The 26,313-nt window shown below is 34.1% G+C and overlaps 1 protein-coding gene across 2 annotated transcripts; it reads right to left on the reverse strand.

Annotated features, from left to right (window-relative positions):
* Positions 1 to 11: 11 nt before the first annotated feature.
* On the reverse strand, positions 12 to 25,761 carry Cdc7 (cell division cycle 7). Of its 2 annotated transcripts, XM_047526164.1 has the most exons (13): positions 25,684 to 25,725; positions 25,408 to 25,569; positions 24,785 to 24,909; positions 17,008 to 17,091; positions 16,567 to 16,702; positions 11,518 to 11,611; positions 11,288 to 11,430; positions 10,208 to 10,457; positions 9,468 to 9,563; positions 8,493 to 8,671; positions 7,560 to 7,642; positions 5,044 to 5,193; positions 12 to 1,777 (listed from the first exon to the last, which is right to left on the reverse strand). In XM_047526164.1, the coding sequence occupies exons 2-13, from the start codon at positions 25,452 to 25,454 to the stop codon at positions 1,386 to 1,388; spliced, it is 1,779 nt and encodes a 592-aa protein (XP_047382120.1). In that variant the 5' UTR covers positions 25,455 to 25,569; positions 25,684 to 25,725; the 3' UTR covers positions 12 to 1,385. The 2 variants fall into 2 exon arrangements, with proteins under 2 accessions (XP_047382120.1, XP_047382131.1); XM_047526175.1 differs by lacking the exon at positions 25,408 to 25,569 and having other exon boundaries at positions 25,684 to 25,761.
* Between the last annotated feature and the right edge of the window lie 552 nt (positions 25,762 to 26,313).

Below are 26,313 nucleotides of genomic sequence, written 5' to 3' on the forward strand. Positions count from 1 at the left end.
TCAGTCTGACATAAAAATATAAAATAACTTTATTAATATGCATATTCAAGAAAGATTACAGCATAAGAAAGCAGATCCAAAGCCATGGTATATCTACAATAGTGTAAACACACACACACAAACATTATCTACATTTACCAAATATTACATTTACCAAACAGATTAGGTAGACATACTGACCTGTCAATGCTCAAAATAAGCTAGTGAATATTTGTCCCTATGCTGTTCTTATAGTTTATAAACCTCAGATCTACTCCTCCAGTCTTATTTCCAATAGGAAGTTTGCTATGCTGTACACATCATTCTACATGCTATACATGTCATTCTGGAATGTAAATAATATATAAACTTCTATCTTAGGTACTTTTCCACTTTGCCTCCTTCACTACCTCTTTTCCCAATCCACCTAAATCATTGTTCTCTGAATAATATCAACTTAGTCAAAACAGGTTATAGAAATCTGAAGGGTTCTAGGTAGAGAAATAATTTCCAGTAATATTCTCAATTCTGTATTCACTTTTCCTTTGGGTAGCTATCTAATAATACTGAGATGGTGTTAAAAAAAAATAACATACACACTCAAAAGAGAAAAGGAAATTTTAGACTATCAATACTCACCTTAGTCCTGAAGGTTTTCCCTTATCAACCAGTGTATATATTATTACTTTTAGGTTCCCAACTGTAAACACATCCATCATTTAATATAACATCCAGAAATTTTATGGTGAATGCCATATAATTTCCAAAGTGACTATGTTAGGTGAGGCAGAGAAGGAAGGAAAACCAAGAAAATAAGACAATTTACACAAAAATGTATTCATGAAATATTTTTTAAATGGATAAATTCAATTTTAAGGGATATTTTACCCCATGACCAACATTTCCTTACTGTCTTAGTGTTCATAAAAGATATACTTTAGGAAAGGAAATTATCTTTATAAAATCTTTAAGAGTACCAGCACCATTTTGTACTTTCCAAAAGGACAGAGCTCATACTCAAGGAATCAGGAAACTAAGTCTTTTGACTCATTTAATTCCTATCACACCCATTAATTTTAATACTTTCACCCTGAACCCATGTGCTAGAATAAAACTACTCCTTTTTTTTTTTTGGCATATGGCAGTGAAAAGTTTGAGGGAAACTAAAGGTCTGATTCCACTTGGATCTGTTTAACTCAAAGATCATGCTGTTTATCCGAAGAATTCTCCCAGATATTTCAAAGTAGTCTTAATCTATATTTTACAACCTATTATGAGATCAGATAATAACATTTTAAAATAAATTATTTACCCTGCCCTGGTCTCAACAAGAACATACAGCTATTACAAAAACTCTTCACTTCACCTCACAACACACAACAGAAACATTAAATGAAGAACCATCATCACAAGCTCATATCTTTAAAAAATGGATGTAACAAAGCTTCTTCTGCTGTTATTCTGGAAGCTGGATTTAAGTCTAGAAGTTTATCAAGCAGGTCATAAGCTTCATCAGGTACTTCATCCCAGCCTTTTAAATTGGTATTAGATTCATCACAACAACTACCACAGCCATTACTATCCCCTTTACATAATGAACTCCCTAAGTGCTGTGCCTGGGAGGTTTGTATGACGTAAGAAGCTTTCTGGTCAGTCTTCTCTGAAAAGGATGGGTCATAAGTACATCCATGGATATCACTTGTTAATCTGGAAGTGTTAGAATTTCGACCCCTGAGTCTCTCACAGAGTTTCCTTAAGTCTTGTGCTGGGACTTCTTTGCTACATAATATTGATTTGCCTAAAGAAAAAACAAAAATACATACACATTTATTTCATTGTATCATTTGCATATATCAAAAGCATCTCTCACACAAAACAGGCAAGTCCAGCCAAGTGTTTTTGGATATATACATATATATATGCACACACACAGAATATTAACAGAGCACCACATGCAATTTTTTTTGGGGGGGGAGGTACTGGGGACTGAACCCAGGGGTGCTTTACCATTGAGCTATATTCCCAGTCCTTTTTGTTTTTTATTTTAGTGAAGGGATTGCTAAATTGCTATGGCTGACTTTGAATTTGTAATCCTCCTGCCTCAGCCTACTGAGCCACTGGGATTAAAAGTGCAACACTGTGTCTAGCTACCACATACTATTTTTAGGTTATATTTGAACTACACAATTGAAGGCCAAACCATAAAGTGGGAAATAGTAATTAGAAAGCAGTGACTTATTGAGCTATGTCAGGTACTCACTTGACTCTGTGAACTTCTTCAGCTTCACTTTATGCTTTTGTAATCTTTAACTAGCCTTAGCGCCTACCCTTCATCCTACCTCCAATCCTCTATGCTTTTGAGCATGAGCACTCCACACCCTTGTATGCCCAGGATGCTCCCACATACATCTCCACCTTGCTCAAGAAGCCCCTCTGTGATGTCTGACACTCAGAGACAATTGATCATGTTAAGCTTCTGTCATATCCTGGGAAGAGTTCTATTATTACTTTTGCTACAGTACATTGTAACTGACAAAAGGTATGTTTGTCTCACCTACTAGACCATGAATTCTTTGAAGATAGGGACTGTCCTATTTATCTTTGAACCCCCAAAACCTATACAAAACCTGGAACCTGCTAGGTGCTCAGTTAATGTCTGTTAGAACGAAAAGGCACTGTTTGAACATCTGTATTCAAATGTCACATTCTTAGAGGTACTGTTTTTAAAAAAGCAGAGATTCACAACAGTACCTGGCACATATAAAGCCCCAATAATGTTTCTGAATGAATTAATAAGCAAACTAGATCTCAAGTTTCTTAAAATATAAATGTCTTTATAAAATAATTTACCATCAGCTTCTAAGACACAGGCAAAAATAAGTCATGCACACAAACAGGTAACTGTGTACTAGTTTTGCTTTATATTTCCTGATTGAACAGAAATGTGGCAAAAGAGGAAACAAAAGGAAACAAATTACTACCAGCTAAGTTTGGTAAGGACACCACAGGCCAATTCCTCTTTACTTTTAAATCTATCATTCCTATTTTCTCTAGGAAATTCTAGCCAGAGGAGAACAGTCACACAGTTTATTCCTTGATTTATTAGCTTGATCTGATTGTGAAATAAAAATAGTACGTTACAGCATGTCCCAAGCTGTACAATATGTCTAAACTGTTTTTGTACATGACTAAAGAGATGGCACATTTAAACTATACAGGGAGAGTAATTTACACTAGTACATTCAATCAAAATGCATTTTGTTCCATACTACTACTATCTGTTAGGCATTTGTTTTGGCTCAAAATTTTCTTTTGAAATTATTCAATACATTTCAATGAGTATTACTGATGACCTATAACTGGGGACAGATCTAAGGGCTGAGAATAATGGGGCAGGTTATACACAAGAGAAGCAGAGGTACTCTCACTGCTAATTTCAGGCAAGTCATTTCTTTGTGTTATAAAGGGGAACACAGATTGTGTACTTAAATTTTGAGTCTTCTGTAGTCAGCTCAAAGTCATAGTATACTCTGACTAAAAATAACTACAGAAGATATACTAAAAAAAAAAAAGGACAAGTGCTATATTATAGCATTATTATTTTTTAAAATGAGAACAAGCATTATAATGATAAGCTTCTAAAAGTCCTTGTTTGATATCTGCTCTGAAGTATTTTTGTGTCAGATGTACTCTACTCGTGGCCCTCATTATAACTTTGACTACTAATGGGGGAAGAGTCAAGTTCAACAAAATGTTTGGGTTCTGGCTGATAAACTTTATGTTCATAATGTTCTCCTAGTTATTTAATAGTAGATAAATGTTTTCTTAACTAGTTAAGCATAAACATACTCATGTTTATTACAATGCAATACCAGTTTTAAGATAATAATCTTGTTTTACATTCACAATCATTTTTTCCTTGTATGTATGCATTATTTTATCTTATTATCTTCAAGTAAATTTTCTTACAGTACTTAAGAAAGGTACAAGACGTGGAGTGATTTGGTGGCAGAAATAATTTTGGGCAAGCCTTTATTATGAGGCTTTCCTAAAAATCACCACTAAGTTTTCCTCATGGATTAGACCACAGTACTGGTACCTAAGCAAGAGACAATGATTTTTCAAACTAACAAACCTGAAGACTTTTTCAGTATATTTTTCTGAATTATATTCTCAGAATGGCAAAGACTCGGATATATAAATTTCTTGAAACTTCTCAGAAATTCTGATATGTACTATTGATTAGGACCCACTGATCCTGGGACTGAGCACATGGTAGCCCAGTTACTCTTGAGGTAGGCTGATTAAAACATTGTCCATAGGGGTGTTCCACATCGTATGGTACAAAATGACTCCATCAAACACTCTCTTTGGAAAGTATCAAGTGTAATTGTGCTTATAGAATAAATTCAAGGTGGGTATTTGAATTCAGGATGTTGGACAGAGAAAGGCTGAGAGACTTCTCAGGTGCCCTATAAACTGTATATCCCAGTCTTGAAGAAGAACCTGTGTGGAAATGACTTCCTATTTCCAATACATGCTTACAAAAATACTCCAATTGAGAAGGTATCTATTCATTTCACTTCTCTACTACCCTACCCCTCAAAACCTGACTACTAACACACATTTACATTTCTTGTCCCAACTATAGTCCTTATTAGGCTGTATTAAAATTCTTTACTTATTAGACAAAAATCAATTAAGGAGAGGACATTCTTAGTACCAAGTAGATACGTGGTAAATATTTATGTAATTAAAGTCATTAAAGTAGTTTTCATTCCTTATTCTTTTGTTTAAGATTATGAAGCTGAGCTTTAAATACTGCAGTAGTTTAGTACTCTATAATTGGTAAAATTAATGATTACATGCAAAGAGGAGAAGAAATAATTTTCTTACATGAATGCAATGTATTTTCATACAATTAAGAATTTCCTATGTATGATTAGATAAATTTATGAACACTGATTATGTTTATTTGTAAAGAGAATTTATAATAATTTATTAAGTGATTTGCAGGAGAAAATCAAAAGCATCTGTTTTGTTCTATAATATAAACCTGCTTACCAAAAGTTTTTGCAGCCTGGATAGTTTCCCTGGATCCTCGAATTGTCATAATTTGAGCCAATGCAGTTAAGTCATCACTTGCTTTATAGAATGGATATCGTCCACTAAGCAAAGAAAGGAATATGACACCTGCAGACCACATGTCAATTGCTGTAACAGAAAATAAACTTTAAAAATAAATTCCAAATTTCTAATTTCATTATTTGAATAAGAAGTTCTCAACTTTTACTATGCATTAAAATCATCTTGGGACCTTAAAAAATTCAGATGCCCAGCCTCAATCCCTCAGAGATTCTGATTAGTCTAGAGTTAGGTATTTTTAAACCCCCCCCCCCCCCAGTGATTGTAATGTATGCCAAAGATTCCTGACTCAACATTCTTACTAAAAAATACAATGTTTTCTTTCTTGAACAATATGTTGGTAAGGTAAAAGGGTATTTCATCATTAGAAAATTCTTAAGTAAACATACATTTTATAAGATCAAAAGAAACCAAAAACAGCTGTGTGGAAAAAATCTGGATGCCTCTCAAAACCTACACTATAGTAGTAAAAATGTTTTCTCATTCTAGTGAAAAGTACTGAACACTAGAATCCTTCTTTGGCCAGATGTTAACACCAACTACTGCTATAGAAACTTTCATCTCTGGAATTCTGGCAGATAAGATTAAGACTAGTTCAGTTTTACCCATGGGTTCAACACCCAGAACCACCTACAACAAAACAAAACAAAATATACCTAGCTCAGCTTCATGTTAAAAAGCTCATTATTTTTCTTTTAGGGACATCTTTTCTCCAAATTAAATTTTTAGTATTACCAACTTGTTGCTCTCTATTCCCTTGGCAGCTGACCATTTGCCTTTCTTTGTTCTATTTATACCTTTAACAACTCCTTCAATGTTTGTGCCAAGGCTTCAGTGATGATGTTCCTCAGAGTTCCAATCTCTTCCTCTGCTATATTCTCCCTGATTGTTTCATCCACCATACAGCTTCAACTACCACTTATTTAATGATGACACGCTGTATTTCCAGCCCAGCTCCTTCCTTGAACTTCAGACTTCAACTTTTATTCTGCTAACATCTGGAGATGCCACAAATTTCTCAAACCAAATAATGCAGCATTCCAAATTCACCTTCCTATATAAACCAGTTACCTCTTCTTTATTCCTTATATTGATTACTGATAGCACCCAAGTTCTCAAGCTAAGAATCTGATAAACATCCTGAATGCCTTTCCCCCGTTTATCTCCCCACACCTAAATTCGACATTCAATTTCCTACCAAGTTCTGCCTTTCCAATCCTTCACCTTTCTTTTCGTTTCTTTTACCAATGTTCCCATTCACATTTTCATCATCTTTTACCCAAAGAGCCTCCAAAATCTATCTTCTCTACACACCTGCCTGAATGACACATCTAGAATACAATATTATCAACTCTTTACCATGAGTAGTTGTCTCTAGTATAAAATCCAACTGTTTAAAAGTGGGATCTGACCTTGTATACTTCTTTACCATTTTATTTCTAACCATTCCTCGACTTGTGTCTTATATTCTAGCAATACTAAACTTTTACAGTTTCCCGTATGGCTAGACTATGCTGTTTCAGTTTCTCAGCTCACACCTCAATGCTAATCCTCTACCCCAATTCACAGTCTTATCTCAGAGGTCATCTCTTCCATTAACTTCCTTTCATAATCCCTTTGGGTTAGAATAAATACCCCTTAAATACTTTGTGTAAGGCTTTATCATCATGCTCAACACATTATTTTATAATTATTTGAGAATGTGCACTAACTAGAGGGTGAGCAGATGGTCTCATTCATTTTTACATCATTAGCAAGCACAGAACATACAATGAATGAATGCATTATTTCAAAGCCTATAATCCAAGTGAATAGCAGGGTTCATCTATTCATTCAACAAATATGAATAAATGGTTTCCAGTTTCACAACATTTTTTTAAAAAATTATAAATTATTAGCACTTATTAATTGTACCAAATAATGGGTTTCACTGTCATAATTTCAAATATGTAAATAAGGTACTTACACTATGACCCTCTTTTCCCTTCTCCTTCCCTAGCAGTCAGTCCCCTTTCTACTTTTTCATGCCAATTTCTTAGATTTTTCTTTTTTTCCTTTTTAAAAATCCTTTAACTGCTATTATATTGTTTTCATAATAACAAAAAAATAATTTTAATCAAACACAATTATACTTGTACCACAGAAAACTTTTGATGTATTAAGTAAGCAGATGAAGTGCTGCAAACCTAAAGTTGGTAAAATTACTCAATGCAATTTGTCACAAGGGTGACAAAGTACACTATTTTTTTAAAAAGCAACATTTGAGAAACTTTCATAAAAATAGCATTATCTCAAAAATGGGAAGGCCACATTGCTAGAACTACTTAATAATTTAATTAAAAGCAGGACAGACTAATATCAGTCATAAAGCAAGATTATATAAAATATATCTGAACAATTCATTTGAACATACCTGTATTTCCAGTGCAACATACCTGTAGTTTGATTGGGGCACTTTGTCAAGACCTCTGGTGCTCTGAATCCTGGTGTACCTGCCCTAGGGGCAACCTGCTGACGCCTTAAGATGAAGAAATAAAATTTCTCTAGTTATGTTAAACTATTTAAGTACAAAGAATAGTATTTGTCAATTTGTAGTTCAGAGTAAATTTTGCTTTGATATTGATATAAGTAAGTTATTCAAAGTGAATAAGAAACAGTGCGTATCCCATTTGCATACAATTAAAAAAAAAAAAAAGTGAATGAAAACCCAGTGTGATGAACACCCTGATTTTGTCTCTACTGGTCACCCACACCCTTCCTGAATTCAATGATTTTTTTTTTTGCTTGCAGAAGGATCTTAAGGTAATTTCCAAGCACAAAAAAAGGTAGTTCATAAAAGACATAACAGAAAAATAGATCACAAAAGGAATTTGTATAAAAATTCATGTTTGGGAATGACTAATTTTAACATACTCATTTATATATCTGAGTTAGTCAGGAAAGGCTCTACAAAAGTCAAGTCTTGAAAGGGAGAAATTTATGAGGCAAAGAGCTGGAGAGGTGAATAAGAAAAGAGCTCTATTATTTGGACCTGTTTATACCACATAGGTAGAAATAAACAAAAAACAGAAAAGATGACATCAGCAAAATGTGTGATTCAAGCTTCTAAAAAAGTTACTCTCTGCCTCCTCATATATGCATAAAAGAGCAAATTTGTTTCTTCAAAGAGCATATGAATGTTAAATGAATAATGTGACAATACTTATCATTTGCTCTTCAAGGTATTGTTCTACATCAATGCCTGTGCAGTTCATAGATCTATGTTATTCCTTTCACTCATAAAATCAATTATCCACCAAAATTAACGCAATTTCTAATCTTGTCTGACAGCATGCTGGTGATTTTATAGTGTCATCACAACACATTACCTCGAAAGGCAAATACTGCAAACTTTATCTGTCGCATAGCAGTCACAGGTCAGGCTAGCTGGGCAAGAACTGGCAGTTTTCTTTATTACACCACTATTCATAACTTTTGTAGAAATAGCCTTCTTTTTTGTTGGTAACTTTCTCGATATTACATCCATAGTCTTTGATTGCTTTACAAGCTATAAAAGAAAAGTCATATTTTCTATTTTCACGACATTTAACATGATGCCTTCATAAGCTAGTATGGCAGAAAGCAATAGCAGAAGCATAATTATTTTTGTGGTACTAGGGATAAAACCCAGGGCCTTGCACAAATGAGGCAAGCACTTTACCACTGAGATGTAACTCCAGCTCCAGTCTAAGTAGAACTTTTAAAAATGGCTGAATTCTATTGGATTGTAAATAAAAGGTTAAGGTCTTTTTCTGTTGAAAGTTCACTAAAAATCTGGTAAACATTTGAGTTTATTATTAATTCTCTCAATATATTACATATGTAAAACAGTTGTTTTAGTGTCTAACTCCATTTCAGAACTATAAACTGCACATTTACCTTGGCTAAAATCAGAGTTTTTATTTGTTGCTCAAGCTGTCTAGCTACCACAAGATATTGTAGTCAATATAAAATCTTCTAACATGGAAAACAATTTTGTTAACTTTACCAACTTCTTTATACTATCAACTATGTGTTAGAACTATTTTAGGCATTCAGAGGTCACATTCTAACAAAGATGACAGAAAAGGTCTTAACGTTCCAAATGTTTCCATAGGGAAAGAACAACAATAAGCAAAAATAAAAAATTCCACCAGAAATGTTCAGGAAAAAATTGGAGAAAATAAAAGTTTTGATTGAATGCTCAAAGCAGTAATAACTTCTGCCAAAGCCAAATTTTACTTCATAAATGCTAATCTAGTCATTACCTAAATTTTCCTCAGTGTGACTGACTGACCATTGCACTATTAAGCTACATTACTTACTTTCACTGCAGGGCTCTCATGTGAAATGGAGCTGTGTATATTGAAATTTCTTTCTCCAAAAACAGAGCGCTGGACAGAAAGGCCTACAGATCCCTCCTACAATACCAACAAAAACAAGGAAAATAAGGATTATATCTGTAACACTTTCTGCCAGCTGTACTCTGCCATAGTTTTGAAAGAGTTAAGTGACATGAAATAAAAACAGCTGCATCCAAGACATTCTCAGGCATCAAAACACTTCTGTGAAAGCAGAAAATAGTCTAGACAAAACTCTTTAGACCCATACAATGTTATCATAGCCCACAAACAAATATAACTAAAAATCTCAAAAACCACCTGCATGGATGTCACATTTTGCTGTGCAGCTAAAATGGAGATAGACACTTCAGACTTTTTTCCCTATAACTAATGCTTTCTTTTAAAAAGGATAATTATTCTGAACTTTATAACATGCAAAGAAAATTTATTATTTTCCATTTTACCATATAATTTGTAATATATGATAAAGATATTATAAATCAACTACATAAAAAATTTTAGTTTCAAAATAGTAAGTAAAATGATTCAGCACAGACCTTAGTAAAAATCTAATCGACTGAATACATATAATCAATTTAAAAAAAAAAAAGCTTTCCTCTTTTAATTACAGGTACTATCCTAGTATTATAGCTCCCCCTGTTGGATGAAGGAGTACATTTCTAAAATAGTGCTAGTACTTAAAAAATATAAAAAGGTAGAACCTTTCCATCTTTTCCTTGTTTCATCTGAACTTGTGCATTTGTGTAGGGTCTTTTGACAGAAGTTTTTGCAGTAGATTGCTGATCTAGTTCCTTAGGTGCTGAGCCACTCAATGAACTCTTGTTTGCAGTGATCACATGAGATTTGTTTTGTGAACAACTTTCCTGCTGAGTTTCAGATTGGACAAATTTGAGAAGCTCTATTTTCGTATCATGAGTTCCTTGGGCCAAACCAAAGTCTACCAAGGCGTACCTAAGAAACATAATTAAGCATTTTTACTTCTATTTAACAATTAAAATTCAATAACACTGTAATACTCTTAAACCACTCTTGCAGGAAACTAGTTCTTTTCAGGAACAATTAAGAATTTATAATATTCCTGAAAAAAAAAATGTCCAAAGTGAAGATAGAATAGTTAATTAAGATTGAAAATTAAGGAACATATTATCCCTCAATCACTTAATCATTCTTTTCATTTTTTTCCCATGGCTTATGTTGATAAGACAGAAGAGGAATGGATAATATAAGTAAAATACTTTGATAGTGGCAGAGATGGTATCATAGTATATAATTAGAAAGTTAAGGAAATCAATGACAAAAGTACATAAAAGCCCAAGAAAGAATTACAGTTTTAATCTTCTCAATATATTCAATATGATCCTTGTATAAATGGCAGTATTTATTTTCAGCTTATAATGCCTCTGTATATAATCAACATTAAAAATATACACAGAAATAGAACTTTGGTGTTGTACCAGGAAATTGGCTATAATATCATCCAATTCCCTCATTTAATAGCACAGAAAAATGAAGCCAAAAGATGAGAGACATGCGTAAGGACAAAAAAGCACAAGTCTTTTTTACTTAAGTGCTATTTCTGTTGGTACATCTAATGATAGACATTGCTTTACAAATATAATTTTATATTCTTCACTGCATCTCCTTTCCTCAGTCACAATAAAAATTTTAAACAGAAATAATCTGTACATAGCTGTTTCAGCATGTTCTCTGTCTAAGAGAAGGACTCCATAACACAAATTCATTTAAGCATAAGTACTTTTCTGTGAATTCTTCATACTTACTTTTTCAAGCGCCTATTATATAAAAAATTGCTGGGTTTAACATCACGGTGAACAATACCAAACTGATGAATGCGTTTCAAAGCTTTGAACAGATTAAACATATATTCCCGTACTTCTTGAAATGAAAGAGAATTCAAAATGTCCTAAAATAAAGTCATGAATGAGATCATAAAATTATTTTCAATTAAACATTTAGCTAGTAAAAATTCAAGAAATATTAAAAAACCTACCAAAAAGGACTCATGCTCCAGATACGGCATAGCAATAACCACGTGGTCGTTTTTCCTAAAGCAGTATTTAACTCCCATGACATTGTCTTGCCCCCTAGTGAAAAAAGTGCAAAATAGGAAAGGTTAAAATGAACTGGAACTTTATGCCTCTTTATTTTTTTAACAGTGTTGGGCACTGAACCGAGGGGTTTGTGCATGTTAGGTAAGCATTCTACCACAGAACTATGTCCTCAGTCCTATGCCTCTTTTTAAAAAATGTAATTTTAGCAATGCATACACATTACCAGAAAACTCTCTTAAAATCATCATACAAGATAATAAAAACATTTAACTAACTTACATGAAAGATAAAATTTTCTTTTGAAACAAAAATAGCACCAGTTATGAGGCTAATAATTCAATAACAATTCAAAGGTGAGATAATTTTAATTTCAGCAAGTGGCAGAATGAGAAGGAAAAGATGAACAAGAATGAATTAACAAGATTTAGTAGCAGGTAAGATGGTAACAGGAAGCAAACTTTAAAAATAATAGTAGGGAACATTAACTAGTATTGGACATTAACTATATGCCAAGCTCTAAGGACTTCACACCTATTAGCAAACTCAATCTTTACAACAACCCTAAGAAGAAGGTGCTATTACCCTCACACACACGTTTTTGTTTTTACAGATGAAGTAACTAAGGCATGGAAGAGTTATGGAACTTCTCCAAAGCCATGAACTAGTAACTCATGGAGTCACACTTTGAATCAGGCAGATTGCTCCAGATTTATGCTCTTAATCACTCTATTATACTGCTTTATAAAAGGTAAAGAAAATGAGGTAGCTGATTTTCATGGTTTTGAACCTGAGTGAGTAAAACAACGTGTACAGCAACAAAACAAGTAGGAAAATCATACAAGAAAACATCTAGAACCAGGACCTCATAATTTTGATAGAGATATCTAGATACGAGACTAAATATTAAGTGGGAAGTGAAGGGAGAAGTCAATGAAAGTACCTGTAGAAGTGTTATCTAATGTTGTGAAATTTTATAGAAGAGAGAAATGAGTCTTGGAATAAAACCTCTAAGTTGATGAGCAAAATGAGGAAGGGAAAACAAAATGAGAGGTTTTGAACAAAAGGATGATCAGTTTGGAGGTCAAAGAGAATAAGGATTGAGGGAAGGCTTTCAGTTCAACAATGAGGAATTAACTGGTAATTCTTTGGAGAGTAATTTAGGTGGAAAGGAAAAAACAAAGCTGAAGATAAGGAAGGAAAATAGGATTCACTAGAAGTGGAGCACAAAGACAATTTGCCAATCAGATGAGGACATTTTTAGCATGTACTTCTTTTTTTTTTTTGGTAGTGCTGGGGATCGAATCCAGGGCCTTGTGCATGCAAGGCAAGCACTCTACCGACTGAGCTATTTCCCCAGTCCTAGCATGTACTTTTTGAAGTTCAGAAAAAGAAAAAGTGGTAGAGGGAGATAAAGCACAGAAAAAGAAATTATTTTATCCAGGGGACTAAAATGCACACAATTATGCCTTGGAGAGGGTATCTCATCTTCTATAATAAAGAGAGGAGTAAAACAAAGAAATAAGCTCATTCAGTAAATATTTAGTAGGCGCTGTTATTTGCCAGATACTATGTTAAACATTAGGTATGCAATAGTGAATAATATTATCACAATTTCTGTCTTCATGGAGTTTACTATCTAGTGTATATGCAGATAAACAAGGTAACAAATAATGACAGATTATGGTAAGAGATTTGAAAGAAATCAAAAGGGATATGACAATACTTTAAACATCACTCTGAATGCTGTGTGAGAATGGGATCAATAGGGCAGGAGAAGCCAGCTATATTAGTAGTCTAGGTCTGGACTAAGGTAGTGGCAGCAAAGGCAGAAATGAATAAGTTCTAAAAATATATTTTGGAAGCAAAATGACCAAGATGGATATGTTTTAGGAAAGAAATGAAGAAACTGGTGATAATCTCCATGTTTCTGGCTTGAGTAACAGAGTAATGGTGGTACCTTTTGCAGAGATTGGTAGATGAGAATATTTATTATAGTAGGGGGTTTTCTGGCTGGGGAAGGTAAATTAAAATTTAGTTTTTGGCATTTAAGTATAACATATTTATCAGCCACCTAAGTGGAAATGTCAAATAGGCAGATGTGTGTATTTGTAGTTAAGAGAAAAGGCCTGAGGCTACATATATACTTTTGGGAATTATAAGTATCAGCCATGTGGAATTGTAGGATACTATCTAAGAAAGAGTACAGAAAAAGAAAGCCCAGGATCAAGCACTGAGGAATTCCAATATTTAGATGTCAGGCAGAATAGGAAGAGGAAAAGCTGGCAAGCATACTGCAAATGAAAGGCTAAATGAAGCTGAAAAAACCCAAGGAAGTATGGAAGTACAAAAGTCAAAAAAGACAAAAGTTCAAATCAACTATTAATATCTACAATGAAAATTAAAAAACACTAATGAAAGAAACTAAAGAGGACACAAAAACATGGAAGATATCCATGTTTATGGTTTGGAAGAATTACTATTATTAAAATGTTCCTACTATCTCAAGTAACCGATTGAATGCAATCCTCATCAAAACACCAATGGCAAAAAAAAAAAAAAAAAAAAACAAAAAAAAAAAACAACACCAATGGCATTCTTCCCAGAACTAGAAACACAATTCTGAAATTCTTATGAAACAAAAAGAGATCCCAAATAGCCAAAGAATCTTAAGCAAAAATAACAAAGCTGGAAGCATCACAGTAACTCATGTCAAACATTATAATGCTGAAGTAACCAAAACAGAGTGGTAGTGGCATAACAACTAACACAGAACAAAGAACCCAGAAATAAATCCACACCTCAACAGGTAAGCTTCAACAAAGGCACTAAAAACATACACTGGAGAAATGACATTCTTCTTAATAAATGATGCTGGGGAAATTGAATATCCACATATTGAAAATAAAAATAGGCCCCTATCTCTCACCACATACAAAAACAGACTCAAAATAGATCAAAGATCTAAATATAAGATAAATATAAGACCTAGAACCAAAAAATTACTACAGGAAAACACAGAAGAAACACTTTGAGACATTGGTATAATACCAGGCAATGAGGATCCCCCACCCTCCCTTTGGACAAGACACCAAAAGCAAAAATTGACAACTGGGATTAAATCAACTAAGAAGTTTCTGCTCAGCAACAGAAACAATTTACAAAGTAGAGACAACCTACAAAATGGGATAAAATATCTGTAAACTATTCATCCAACAAGGAATTAGTGTTCATAATATATAAGGAACTGAAAAAAATGCAATAGCAAAACACCTAAATACTATGGTTAAAAATCAGGAAAGTGATCTGAATAGACATTTCTCAAAATAAGATATACAGATGTCCAACAATATAAGAAAACATGCTCAACACCATCCACCATGAGAGAAATGCAAATCAAACTACAAGACATCACCTCAATCAGAATGGTTATAATAAAAAAAAATGCTGGTGACAAATAGGGAGAATCCTTATATACTGTTGATGAGAATGTTAAATTGGGACAGTCGTTAGGGAGAACAAGTTGAAGGTTTCTCAAAAAACTAACAACAGAACCACCATACATAATTCAGCAGTCCTACTATGGGTATATATCCAAAGGAAATGAAATCTATACATCAAAGAAATACTTTACTCTCGTGTTTATTTGCAGCAATATTCATAATAGTGAATAGCCAAGGTGTCCATCAACAAATAAATGGATAAAGAAAATGCAGTATACATACACAAGGGAATATTGTTCAGCCATAAAAACTGAAATCTATCCTTTGCAGCAACATGGATGGCACTGGAGGATATTAAATGAAATAAATCAAACACAGAAAGACAAACACCACACGATTTCACACAGAAGTGGAAGCTAATAAAGTTAATTTCATATAAATAGAAAATAGAATAAAGATTACTAGAGGATAGGAAGATTGAGGGCAGGAGAAATAAAAGGAGTTTGGATATTAAGTATCAGATTACAGTTAGGAGGAAAAGCTTCTAGTGTTCTACAGCAAAGTAAGCTGACGAAAGTTCACAGTAAGGGAGCTAGGGAGATAGCTCAGTTGGTAAAGTGCTTGCCTTGCAAGCATGAGGCCCAGGGTTCGATCCCTAGCACCGCAAAAAATAAAAATAAAAAAAATAAAAAAAAATAAAAAGAGTTCAACAGAAAAGTTCACAGTAATTTATTATACATTTTATAAAGAACGAGAAGAAATGTGTTCCAAGTTCCCAACATATAAAAATGATAAATGTTTAAGGAGACAGAAATGTTAATCCCTGATTTGATCAGTACACAAGTTATCATACCATACTCCAAAAATGTCCACAATTACCTTGTGTCAATTTTTTTTAAAAAGTCAATTATGTTACGTGATATTTGGAGTCATGGTTGACTGTTACTAAAGCAGTTTCAGTTCAACTAAAAGAGAGCAGTACATTAAGGGTATAGAAAAGGGAACGTATGGAAGTAAAAACAGTATATGGACCATTTTTGAGAAGCTTATTATGAAAGGGAACAAGAAATTAAGGAGCAGCTAAAAGAAGGACATATCAGGAGGGATAAGATACTAACTACATCATGTCCATATGATGACAGGAATGAACCAGAAAAAAAACCAAGGAGAAAGACATGGAAAATGATTCTGTTATTCTAAATAATGAGATAAAGCTATTGATAGTTGTGAAGATTAAGAAAAATGAGTTCCTCACACTAAGAAACCATCTAGACCATGGAAGTCAAGGTTTATGATTTTGCAGGAAGGTTACAAAGAGTGGTACAAGAACAGAAAGTCAAGTTGGGCCTCAAGAGAAATTCACTCTAAAAGAATATATATTTAACCAATCACTGCAAGGTTAGAGACAAAGTACTTGCAAACTGCAAACAAGTGACTAAAAAATACACTCAGTTCATGCATAATCTCTAATTCTTGTTAAGCATCTACTTTAAAATATTATAAATTATATACAGCCCAATCAATGAAAAGTATCTTTAAATTACCTACCCAGCCACCGTTAAACACTGCAGTTCAGCTGCAATTCTTACAGGATGACTTGTTGGAATTAAGTGTTTTAGAGCAATTTTCTCTTCAGGTCCTATTTGTAACTGTGCTGTGGCCAAATAAACAGAGCTGAACGTGCCTGTAAAACAATTTATTAATTTTTAAATATCCCACTTTTTAAAATGTTAATGAAATGATGCTATTTGTAGATTAACAAACTCTGGCATAATAGATTAAAACAGGACTGTTCATTTTACTGTAAATATTTATGTTTTCACTCTTTACAGGGGGAAAAAAGTTTTTACCATAATTAATAATATTATCATGGTCTTAATAGTTTAAAGTAGGGTATTTTTCAACAAATAATAATGAAAATCAAGATTATGCAAAGAAAACAGAAAGGGGAAAAACTTGTAAGACTAATAAAATATATCCCTAAATTACCTTCTCCAATTTTATCCTTTATTTTAAACACATTACCAAGCTGTGGTACAGCTTCATACAGCTTCTCAATATCTTTTTTAACACCTACCAAAGAAACAAGAAAGTATAAATAATATAATCAATTAAAGCTCTTTTATAGTTTCTCAAATTAAAAATATAAAATTCTAAAATACAATTAATCACAAATGTTTTAATGAATCTTAAAATTATTAAGAATATTTAAAACCCCATCAAACTCCTACCATTCGCATATACCTATTTTAGCTAAAGGACAAAAAGACAGTCCCAGAATTATAATAGCAAATTTCTACTATGCTGTAATTACACACAAATAACTACACTGCTATTTCATACTTGGCTTTTAAAATGAAGAAGCTGAATTTAAAAACAAACTAAAGCTGGACACTGCAGTGTGCATCTGTACTCCCAGTTGACTCAGGAGGCTGAGGCGGGAAGATCCTGTAAGCCTAGGAGTTTGAAGCCAGCTAGCCTGAGCAATATAGTAAGACCCTATCTCTTAAAAAAAAAAAAAAAAAAGCTAAATAAGAAACATAAATTTAAAAATAAATATAAAAAATGAATAAACAATTTATGCTATGATCACTAGATGGCATAACAAGGACACAATGCAATGTTCTTGAAAACTATTTCTTTCCCCAAAGATATAAAATCTTAAAGGGCTCAGAAAAGTTTTTTTTTTAATTAATTTCAGTATTGTTTTATTTTATGTTATTGTCCATACAAATTATCTCAATACACTTTATTGTATAAAATGTTTGGAAGAAAATAATTCCTTGACAATCTAACAAGGTACAGGATACAACTGAACACAGAAAAAACATTCACAGGCCTTTAATCATTTAATGAACACATTACATTGTTTGGGAAAAACAGAATAATGGAAAGTAAAAATTGACAGTTTGTGTGATAGTAACCTGTTGAAATAATAGGAAAGTAGCTTAATAATGTGCTCTTCTTTCACTTTCAACTTCTCTTAAGAATAATTTATTATAAAACTATGGAGAAAAATGGTGCAAAATATTGGTGAAATTGTCTATTCCTGGAAAAGTTTTATGTATTGAATATTTAGTTACAAATCATTTAAAAATATTTTAAAGTATTTCACAATATTTTAAAAAATGGTTCCAAATACTGGTAGTTATCCTTATTTTAATATAAATATAAGCTTTTTATGAAAACGTGGTTAAAATAAGTACAAAATCTGATAAACTACTGGATACAAAAAAGAACTACATAAGTGTCTTCAGATTTTATTGCAAAATCTAAGCCAAACATCAGCTACTTTTATCACAATACTCCACATACTATAACAGTTTAAGACATATTCAAAGCACTCACATGTATTATCTTTTTGAATATTTGTAACAGCATTGTGATTTTGGCAGAACAGAAATTAATATCCTGAATTTTCAGAATAAGAACTCTATTCAGGGAAGTTAAATCATTTGCCCAATTTCACACTGTCTACAGACATGTAGACAGGCTCAGCAATGAGTATATTTTTTAAATGAAGAAACTGACACAGCCAATGTTCTCTAGGAGCTTAGTCTAGTGTAGGAAAATGATTACTATTTTCCATACAAATACAAATGTCAGAGAGAAATGCATACATTAATAAGTAGAGGGGCCTGGTGGCCTTAAGAGAGAGAAATCCTTCTGAAGGTACCAGGAAGTCTTCAGATGAGTGGAAGAAGACATTTTGGGAAGAAAAAACTATGAATGTAAAGACACTGAAAAGGAAAAAGGCATTCATGATTAGGGTGGGGGGGAGGGTGAGGAGATAATGAAATACAATTTAACTGAGGAAGGGAAAAGCAGAGACTGCTAGTGAAAGCCATGTAAAATTCTGAAGCAGAAAAAATGACAAGGAGTTTGAACTTCAAGGGGATGTGGAACAAGAAGGGTTGGAGATCAAATAAGAGGCCAAGAAGATCTAGTCCAGTGTTCTTTATACTATATTAGCCCATTGATATAAATAGTAAAAATATACTTAAATTACCCTCAACCTTCCCATCTGTACCATATGTATACTAGAGAACCTTTATGGCTTTCAATACAAGAGGAAATATAATATAGCAATTACATATACCATACAGAAATGGGGCCCCAAGTTAGAATTCTGGCCCCACTATACACCATGGAAGTATGACTTTCCTTGAGCAGTTTATCTTCATGAACCTTACTTTCCTGTTTTCTTATTTATTTTGGGAGCACTAAGGATAGAACCTAGGGCTTGGCACATGCTAGCCAAGTGTTTTACCACTGAGCTACATCCCCAGTCCTAGAAAAGAGGTAATAGTACACATCCTATTTAGATTCTGTGAGGATTAGATAAAATTTAAAATTGATGAAGCACTTTACACATTGCCTAGCACATGGTAAGTATTAAATGACAATGAGTTGTCTTACTGTTGTAGTTATTAACATTATTTCTTTAAGGTAGTTTTTGCTTTTATTAGCTTCTCTGCTTTAAATGCTCTTATCTGGGGGGCTGGAATATATGCTCAGCTAAGCATGCCCAAAGTACTGGATTCAATTCCAGTACTCAAGAACAGAAATGTTCTTCTAACTTCACAGGTTGGTTCAACTGTCATAGACTCCTCTGACACACTATTTAAATTAGCATTTCTCCTATTACCCTGTTTATTTAACTATTAACTATGAAATTATCCTGTTTATTTATTTGTTTGCTGCCTGCCTCCTTCCACTAGAACCAAAGCTGCATCAATATAGGTTCCCTGTTGATATAATTCACCTCAGTTCCTAGTTAGAACGCATTAAGGCACTTTTGCTGAATAAATGAATGATTACTATCATTATGGGCATCCAGAGACAACTGTAGGGGGACAAAAAGCAAAAGCTTAAATGTCACACCACACTATTTCACTCTGGAAGCCAAAAACAAGGCCTGGGGAAAAATCCAGCTTTCTAGCAGTCACAGTTGCTATAGTAAATTATAATCTTTCCTAATAAGTGTTTATTCCAACTAACTTCAAATTCCACACTGTCAAAGAAAAAGGACTTGCATCAGTATTAAAATGATATGTTCAACTTGATATTACATTTCTTTGATTCTAAGACATAATTTTAACAACTCTGGAATTGGGATGCATCTTACAGTTGCCAGAGAGCATGAAGACCTACAGGTGTCAGTGATTTGAAGAAAATCAGAGTGTTTATTTAACCCTTAAGAATCAAATGACTGTAGGAATAAGTGGAAATGAAAAATTCAAATATAGGCCATGTCCACATATGGGGCTCTTCTTAACAGTCAATGAACTGTGATTATGATTATGATTATGATTTTGTACTGGGGATTAACCACTGAACCACATCCCCAGTGTCCCCTTACCCCTTTTGGAGACAGGGTCTTGCTAAGTTGCTGAGACTGGCTTTGAACTTGCAATCCTCCTGCCTCAGCCTCCCAATCATTTATTTTTAGTGGTTCTTCAGAGAAATTGTTACCATTAATGTATACAAAACAGTATTGTAAGAGGAAAACGGGATATCAATGGTTTAAATACAAAAATTTACAAGAGAACTGAAATTTTTATTTTCCTTTTTATATAAGTAACCAGATATACAATTATTTGTCTACTTAGGTCTAAAAGAATTATTTCAGTAAGTATAAAGTAAAAAATTTCTAGGTGATAAGAGAACACTGTATTATAGTATAACTGGCAGCTTAGTTTTTAGATATGATGAAATATTTTAACAACTGCAGTTGTATTACTAAACATATTCAAGTGCTTGTTTTATAGTCATTTTGTTAATGTATTCGAGTATTCAATGCATTCACACGTTGTTCAAGTGACTAAGTTTATTAAAATTACATACAATTAAAAATTACTTTTTTCAGTTGCATTACAAGTGGCAATAAAGAAACATTTCCATTATCACAGAATGTTCTATTGGATAGTGCTGAAATACAAGAAGCCTAGAATGTAAATATCTGGATTCAACCCATCACAAACTAAACTAGTTCTCGGTTCCTTAACCTATAAAATAAAGGGATTGGATCAGATGAACTTTTTACCTTTCAGCTACTATAGTTTTTCTACAAGTTCTACACTTTGGAACTTCTCTTTGTATAAGCATGAGCTGGCAAACAGTAGTAGAAATACCAGTTAACTGTGAAAGATCACAGGAAAGAAAATAGATGTAATAAGAAAATGCTGAAATATACAAGCCATGTGAATAACTATAAGTTTAATATATTTCATACCACTACTCACTTATTATGTACTTACTCGTCTCCACAAAACTCAAAATGTTTACATTAAGGTTTCCTGTCACTACATAACAACTCCGACATTTTTAAACAATAGTAAAACTTCTGACAACTAAAGTGAATGTAGTATCCTCAAATTCTGAAGTGGAAGATGAGTGTAAACAAGCAGAAAAGCACATTCACGTCAAAAGCTGGAAAATACTACCAGACAAAGACAAAAGGATATAGACTTTGAGGACCGGAGGAAATTCCTGAAAAAGACCTAAAAACGCTAAAAAAATAAAATAAAATAAAATAAAAAAATAAAAATAAAAATAAAAATTTAAATACCTCTATTTACACTAGGTTCTAGGCTCCTATTTTGAAATTTTAAGACTAATGGTTTCAAATCTTGTTCCATATAAAAGAAAAAACTCTCCTCTCTCTGATTTCATTCCCATCACCTGTCTTCTAGCCACAATAACCTCCGTGCTATTCCTAAATGGCAGGCAAACTTCCATCTCAAGGTCTTTCCACTTGCCATTTCCTCAGCCTGGAATGCTCTTCCCCGAACAGGTGCACAGCTCTACTCCATCATCTTCCTCCAAGTCTAAGCTCTTTTACCTTGCCAAAGTCTTCTCTGACTATCTACTCTTAAAATCAATCTCCTTGCCCAGTACTTCCTATCTCACCTTTCCTTCTACATTACTTCATAGTATTAATCACTTTGGAACACTCTATTTCTTTTATTATCTCCTTCCATTAGATAGAGGGCATTAATTTCTCTGTTTTATGCACAGATTTATCCCTACAATTTAAACAAGTGTTTGCACATATTAGATATTATATAAGTATTCCAACAAATAATATTTTCAATGTCTTACCATGGAGTAAAACTAACACTTTAATAATGTACATCATCATTATTCTGGGGCTCCGTGCTACAAGTAGGGGTATCAATTATCATTCTGCCCAAATTGAAACATTCTTCACAGTGAAAGGTGACATCAATATAATTACTTTGTGGGAAAAAAAAAAAGCATAAACTGGATGTTTCAGGCAAACCAAGATTGTATCTATAACCCATTTTAGAAGCGTGAACTATGGACATCCATAAAATATATAGAAAATAAGTATAGTTTAACAGCACGAAGGAGATAGTCAGTACATGAAAAGTTTATTTCATTGTTTCACTGAGCAGATCATTCTCATTTACTAAATCCGGCACATTAAAAAACAAAAACTTAATGAAACATTGAAAGAACAAACATTTGATCCAGTACTATGCCAAGAACTTCAAGTTGTGCAGCATTTTTCTTAATAGGAAAAAATAGAAAACAATCTAAAACTTCAACAATAAAAGGCAATTAATATTATACAATGGTACTTAAAAGAAGCTAAAGAACATTTAAGTACACAAGAAATATTTAAGATACATATTAAGCAAAAAATGGAGACTAGAGGAGTTGAAGAGGAAGTTCCCTGGTAGACCACTAGGCTAGCACTCATGAGGCCCTGTGTTCAATCTCCAACAACTCAACTGAGAGAAAAATAGGTAGAGATTAGAAATAAGTGCATTATAATCCCAATTTATATTTTTTAAAATATATCTCTAAGACTAAAGGAATAAAACAATCATTGGTAATATCTGAGTAGTGGGATAATATTTTCTTATTTTGGTTTTCTATACTTCATAAAGTTTCTTCAATAAGCATGTGTAATTTTTACCAGAAAAAGTTGTAAGAATCCGACAAATATCCCAAAATGAAGGGTTTTGCTATTCATCCATTACACCAAGTATTATACTTTATATCACTGCATTAAATCTTTCATTCAAGTATTTTCAAGCACCTATTACATTACTAGAACCTGTCTGGCTCTGGGAATACGAGATACACTAAAAGTTCCACTACTGGATAAAGAACACATAGTTATGTCATGATCTAATCTCACTTACTTTCCCAATTAGATCAAGAGACAGTTATGTGCCTGGACCTCATCAACTTACCCTTTACTAAAGTTATGTTTTTGATATAAGTCTAGTTTTTATTAAGTCCTATAAAAAGGAACCATATGGATAAAGTTTCGGCATGTTTTATAAATTATCATAGGAACTATTTAAAATGTTCTCCAATGTTAGGTTATGTAAAGGCTATAAAACTTTTGAAATTGGGAATAAAATTCACCCCTTTCTTTATTTCCCAGCACATTTTCAGAATACTGGAAGAGTAGCATGATCATAAACATAATGCTAGGACCAAATCAGATTCATCCATTCATACATGCTACTTAATGCACAACTTACACAGGAGGCCAAACTAAAGAGGTAAAATACAAAGTGCTAAACAATACAAGGATAATACAATGACTACGTTATTGTATTACATGTCCAATGACTAATGAGGGAAAGCTAAAACTGTGAAAAATAGGTAATAGCAAGAAAAATGGAAGGGAAGAGGGAGAGCATCCATGAAACTGGATCAAAGTGGTACTTTAAGATTAATCTAGTAGCAGCATGTAAGATGAGCTGGAGAATGGAACAGAAATGAAAGCAGATAATTTAGATAAGAAAATTCACTGTAATTCAAGAACAAAGTGTAAGGGAATGAATTAATGAAGTAGAAATAGGAATGGAAAAAGGCAATACTATACATATTAAAAAGAAGATAAATTTGGGTGACAGGGTCAACTGTTAAGTATAGGTAACTGAAATACCAAATATAGGGACAATGAGAAAAGTAATCATTTTGACACCAAAGATAAGTTTAGTTTTAGTCAGAAAACAAAAATGTGATGTCATGTTTTTTGGGTGGGGTCTTTTGTGGTGTACATATATAAACTACACATCATGATTAAAGGTAAAAATTAGTATCTTCTGGGTAAACACTAATTTTGCTTAGGACAAAGATGAAAAAGATGATTTACTTATATTCTGGGGGGAAAGAGTCAACTGGAATCTTCTATATAAAAAATACTTATTAAATGCCCACTATGCTCCAGGCACTGTGGTGAATGGAGCAGGAATGAAGGCATAGAGCTTAGCTTCAAGATCTGATATTATTCCATCTTCTTAATCCAAGGTCTGGGTTATGGTTAAACATTTCACTAAGTACAAAGAGATATGGCACATTATCATTGCTAGAAAAATTTCATTTATTTTGGTCAAGGAATTCTGCTTTTGAATATTTAAGTGAAGATCCCTCCAGTGTCAATTTCTAAAATCAAGTTTAAGGCAGTAAGGCAAGGGGAGATAACAGCTGGTCTAGAAGAGAAATTCTAGTTTGGATACCAACAAACGTGTTTTCTTAGTCACTAATATTTAGACCTTAGCTACTTCAACTGTAAAATGATCAGGTTGGATTACGATCCTCTTAAAATGCAATCTAATTCTAAGTCTAGATCTTCCGAATCTTTAGTGTTTGTAAAATGATGCTATATAAACATAAAACTGACTTTAAGATTCAATATTACTCTTTAAAAAGCAATAAAAAATACAGACGCCTGTGCATCTTTTGAATTGTTTTATCTTTGGAATTAAACACATACCTGGAAGTTTAAAATTCTGCTCATATTTTTTTGAAGAGTCATCAGTCTGAAACCGGTCACGCAGAGGAGAAAAAGCCATTGGCTCATCCATCTGAATCTCCAAAGACGCCTCCATCACAAAACAACTGGGATGCAAAATGTCAGCAAAGGGGTCAGGTCCATAGGGAGAGCAAAGCAGCTGTGAAAATTTGAATGCTGGAGGTGGTTAGTTTAAATCACTCACTGAACCAAGCACTAAACAATGCTGCTGCCCTCAAAGGGGCAAACACTTAAAAGCGCACCATATGTTCAAATCCCCAAAGTAAGGGAAAGTGTGACTATTTCTAAGGAATCTCATTTGCTTTACTGTCACCTTCCAGAAACACCGGCAGGGGGCCGAAGGGAGAAATTCCCAGTTGGGGCAGCCTCAGCAAGAGCTGGCAGCAGTGGAAAGGGGTTGGGGACAGCTGAGGAAGCGAGCCTGGGCACAAGCCTGCGGCAAAGTGTGAAGGAGGTGGGCGGAGAGTAGAGGACCTTTCGTCCCGAGGAAAAGGAATGAAGGGGGAAACGACTTGCTACTGAAAGAAAACACCAGGGGGCTCGTCCAACGTCCCACGCAAATTGATAGAGAACTAATGCAATACCGGCCGCGAGCGCTGAGCAGAGGAAGAGAAGGGGAATGAATGGGCATTCCACCGCAAGCTCGGGCCGCGAGCGCCGCGGGAAAAGACCTTCCTCGCCAAACCCGAGACCAAACCGGATGCTCTGCGCAAGCGCGCGACTTTGCCGCCGCAGGTCGTAAGGATCTGAAGTCGGGGAGAAGAGAAGCGCTATACTGTGACAAAACCGAAGTCACCGCCCAGAATTCGCTCCTAACCCCTCACAATCCCGCGCCGTGGAACAAACCGTCGGAAACTCACGGTTTAAGGGAGTACAACTTCTGTAGCTCCCCATATGCCCGGGTCGCCGGCTCCTAGAGCTCCCCACCTAGCGCTCGGCCAAACGCGCCTGCGCAACACTTCCCGCCTCGCTGCTTGGAGTTGCTCATGCGCACTATAGCGCCCTCTGCGCTACGGAATCCGCGCTGTGCGCATGCGCGGGAGGCTTGAACTTCTTCCCCGAGACCCGGGAAGGCCGAAAAGGCGGTTAGAGTAGAAAACCCAGGGCGAACTTTAGTAAAAGATAGAGCGAGTCATAGGCTAAGATAAATAGTGTTTTCAGGAAGGAAGATATTCAGAGGAAGAAGAACCTCAGGTCTAGGCCTTCTGTCACTTCCCTATATACTGTGTTCACACACGACATTGGGCACCATGGATCAAAGGCACTTTCTTGACTCCCGGTTTTTACTCTTCGTTGAGTGCCCTACTTCGTTAAAAACAAACAGAAATGTAATAGCCGATTGTTTATTGCGGTTGTATTATAGTAGAAATGAGCAGGTTGGCATGCAGCTTGTATTGATTGAGCCCTGAGCTATGAGGTAGGACTGTAGCTTACAGTGATGAACAAAACAGACAGATGGTCATTCGTTTAGGGAGCTATTTGGCAGTGAG

Source organism: Sciurus carolinensis, chromosome 1 (assembly GCF_902686445.1).
Source record: "Sciurus carolinensis chromosome 1, mSciCar1.2, whole genome shotgun sequence".
In the NCBI taxonomy this organism is placed as follows: domain Eukaryota; kingdom Metazoa; phylum Chordata; class Mammalia; order Rodentia; family Sciuridae; genus Sciurus; species Sciurus carolinensis.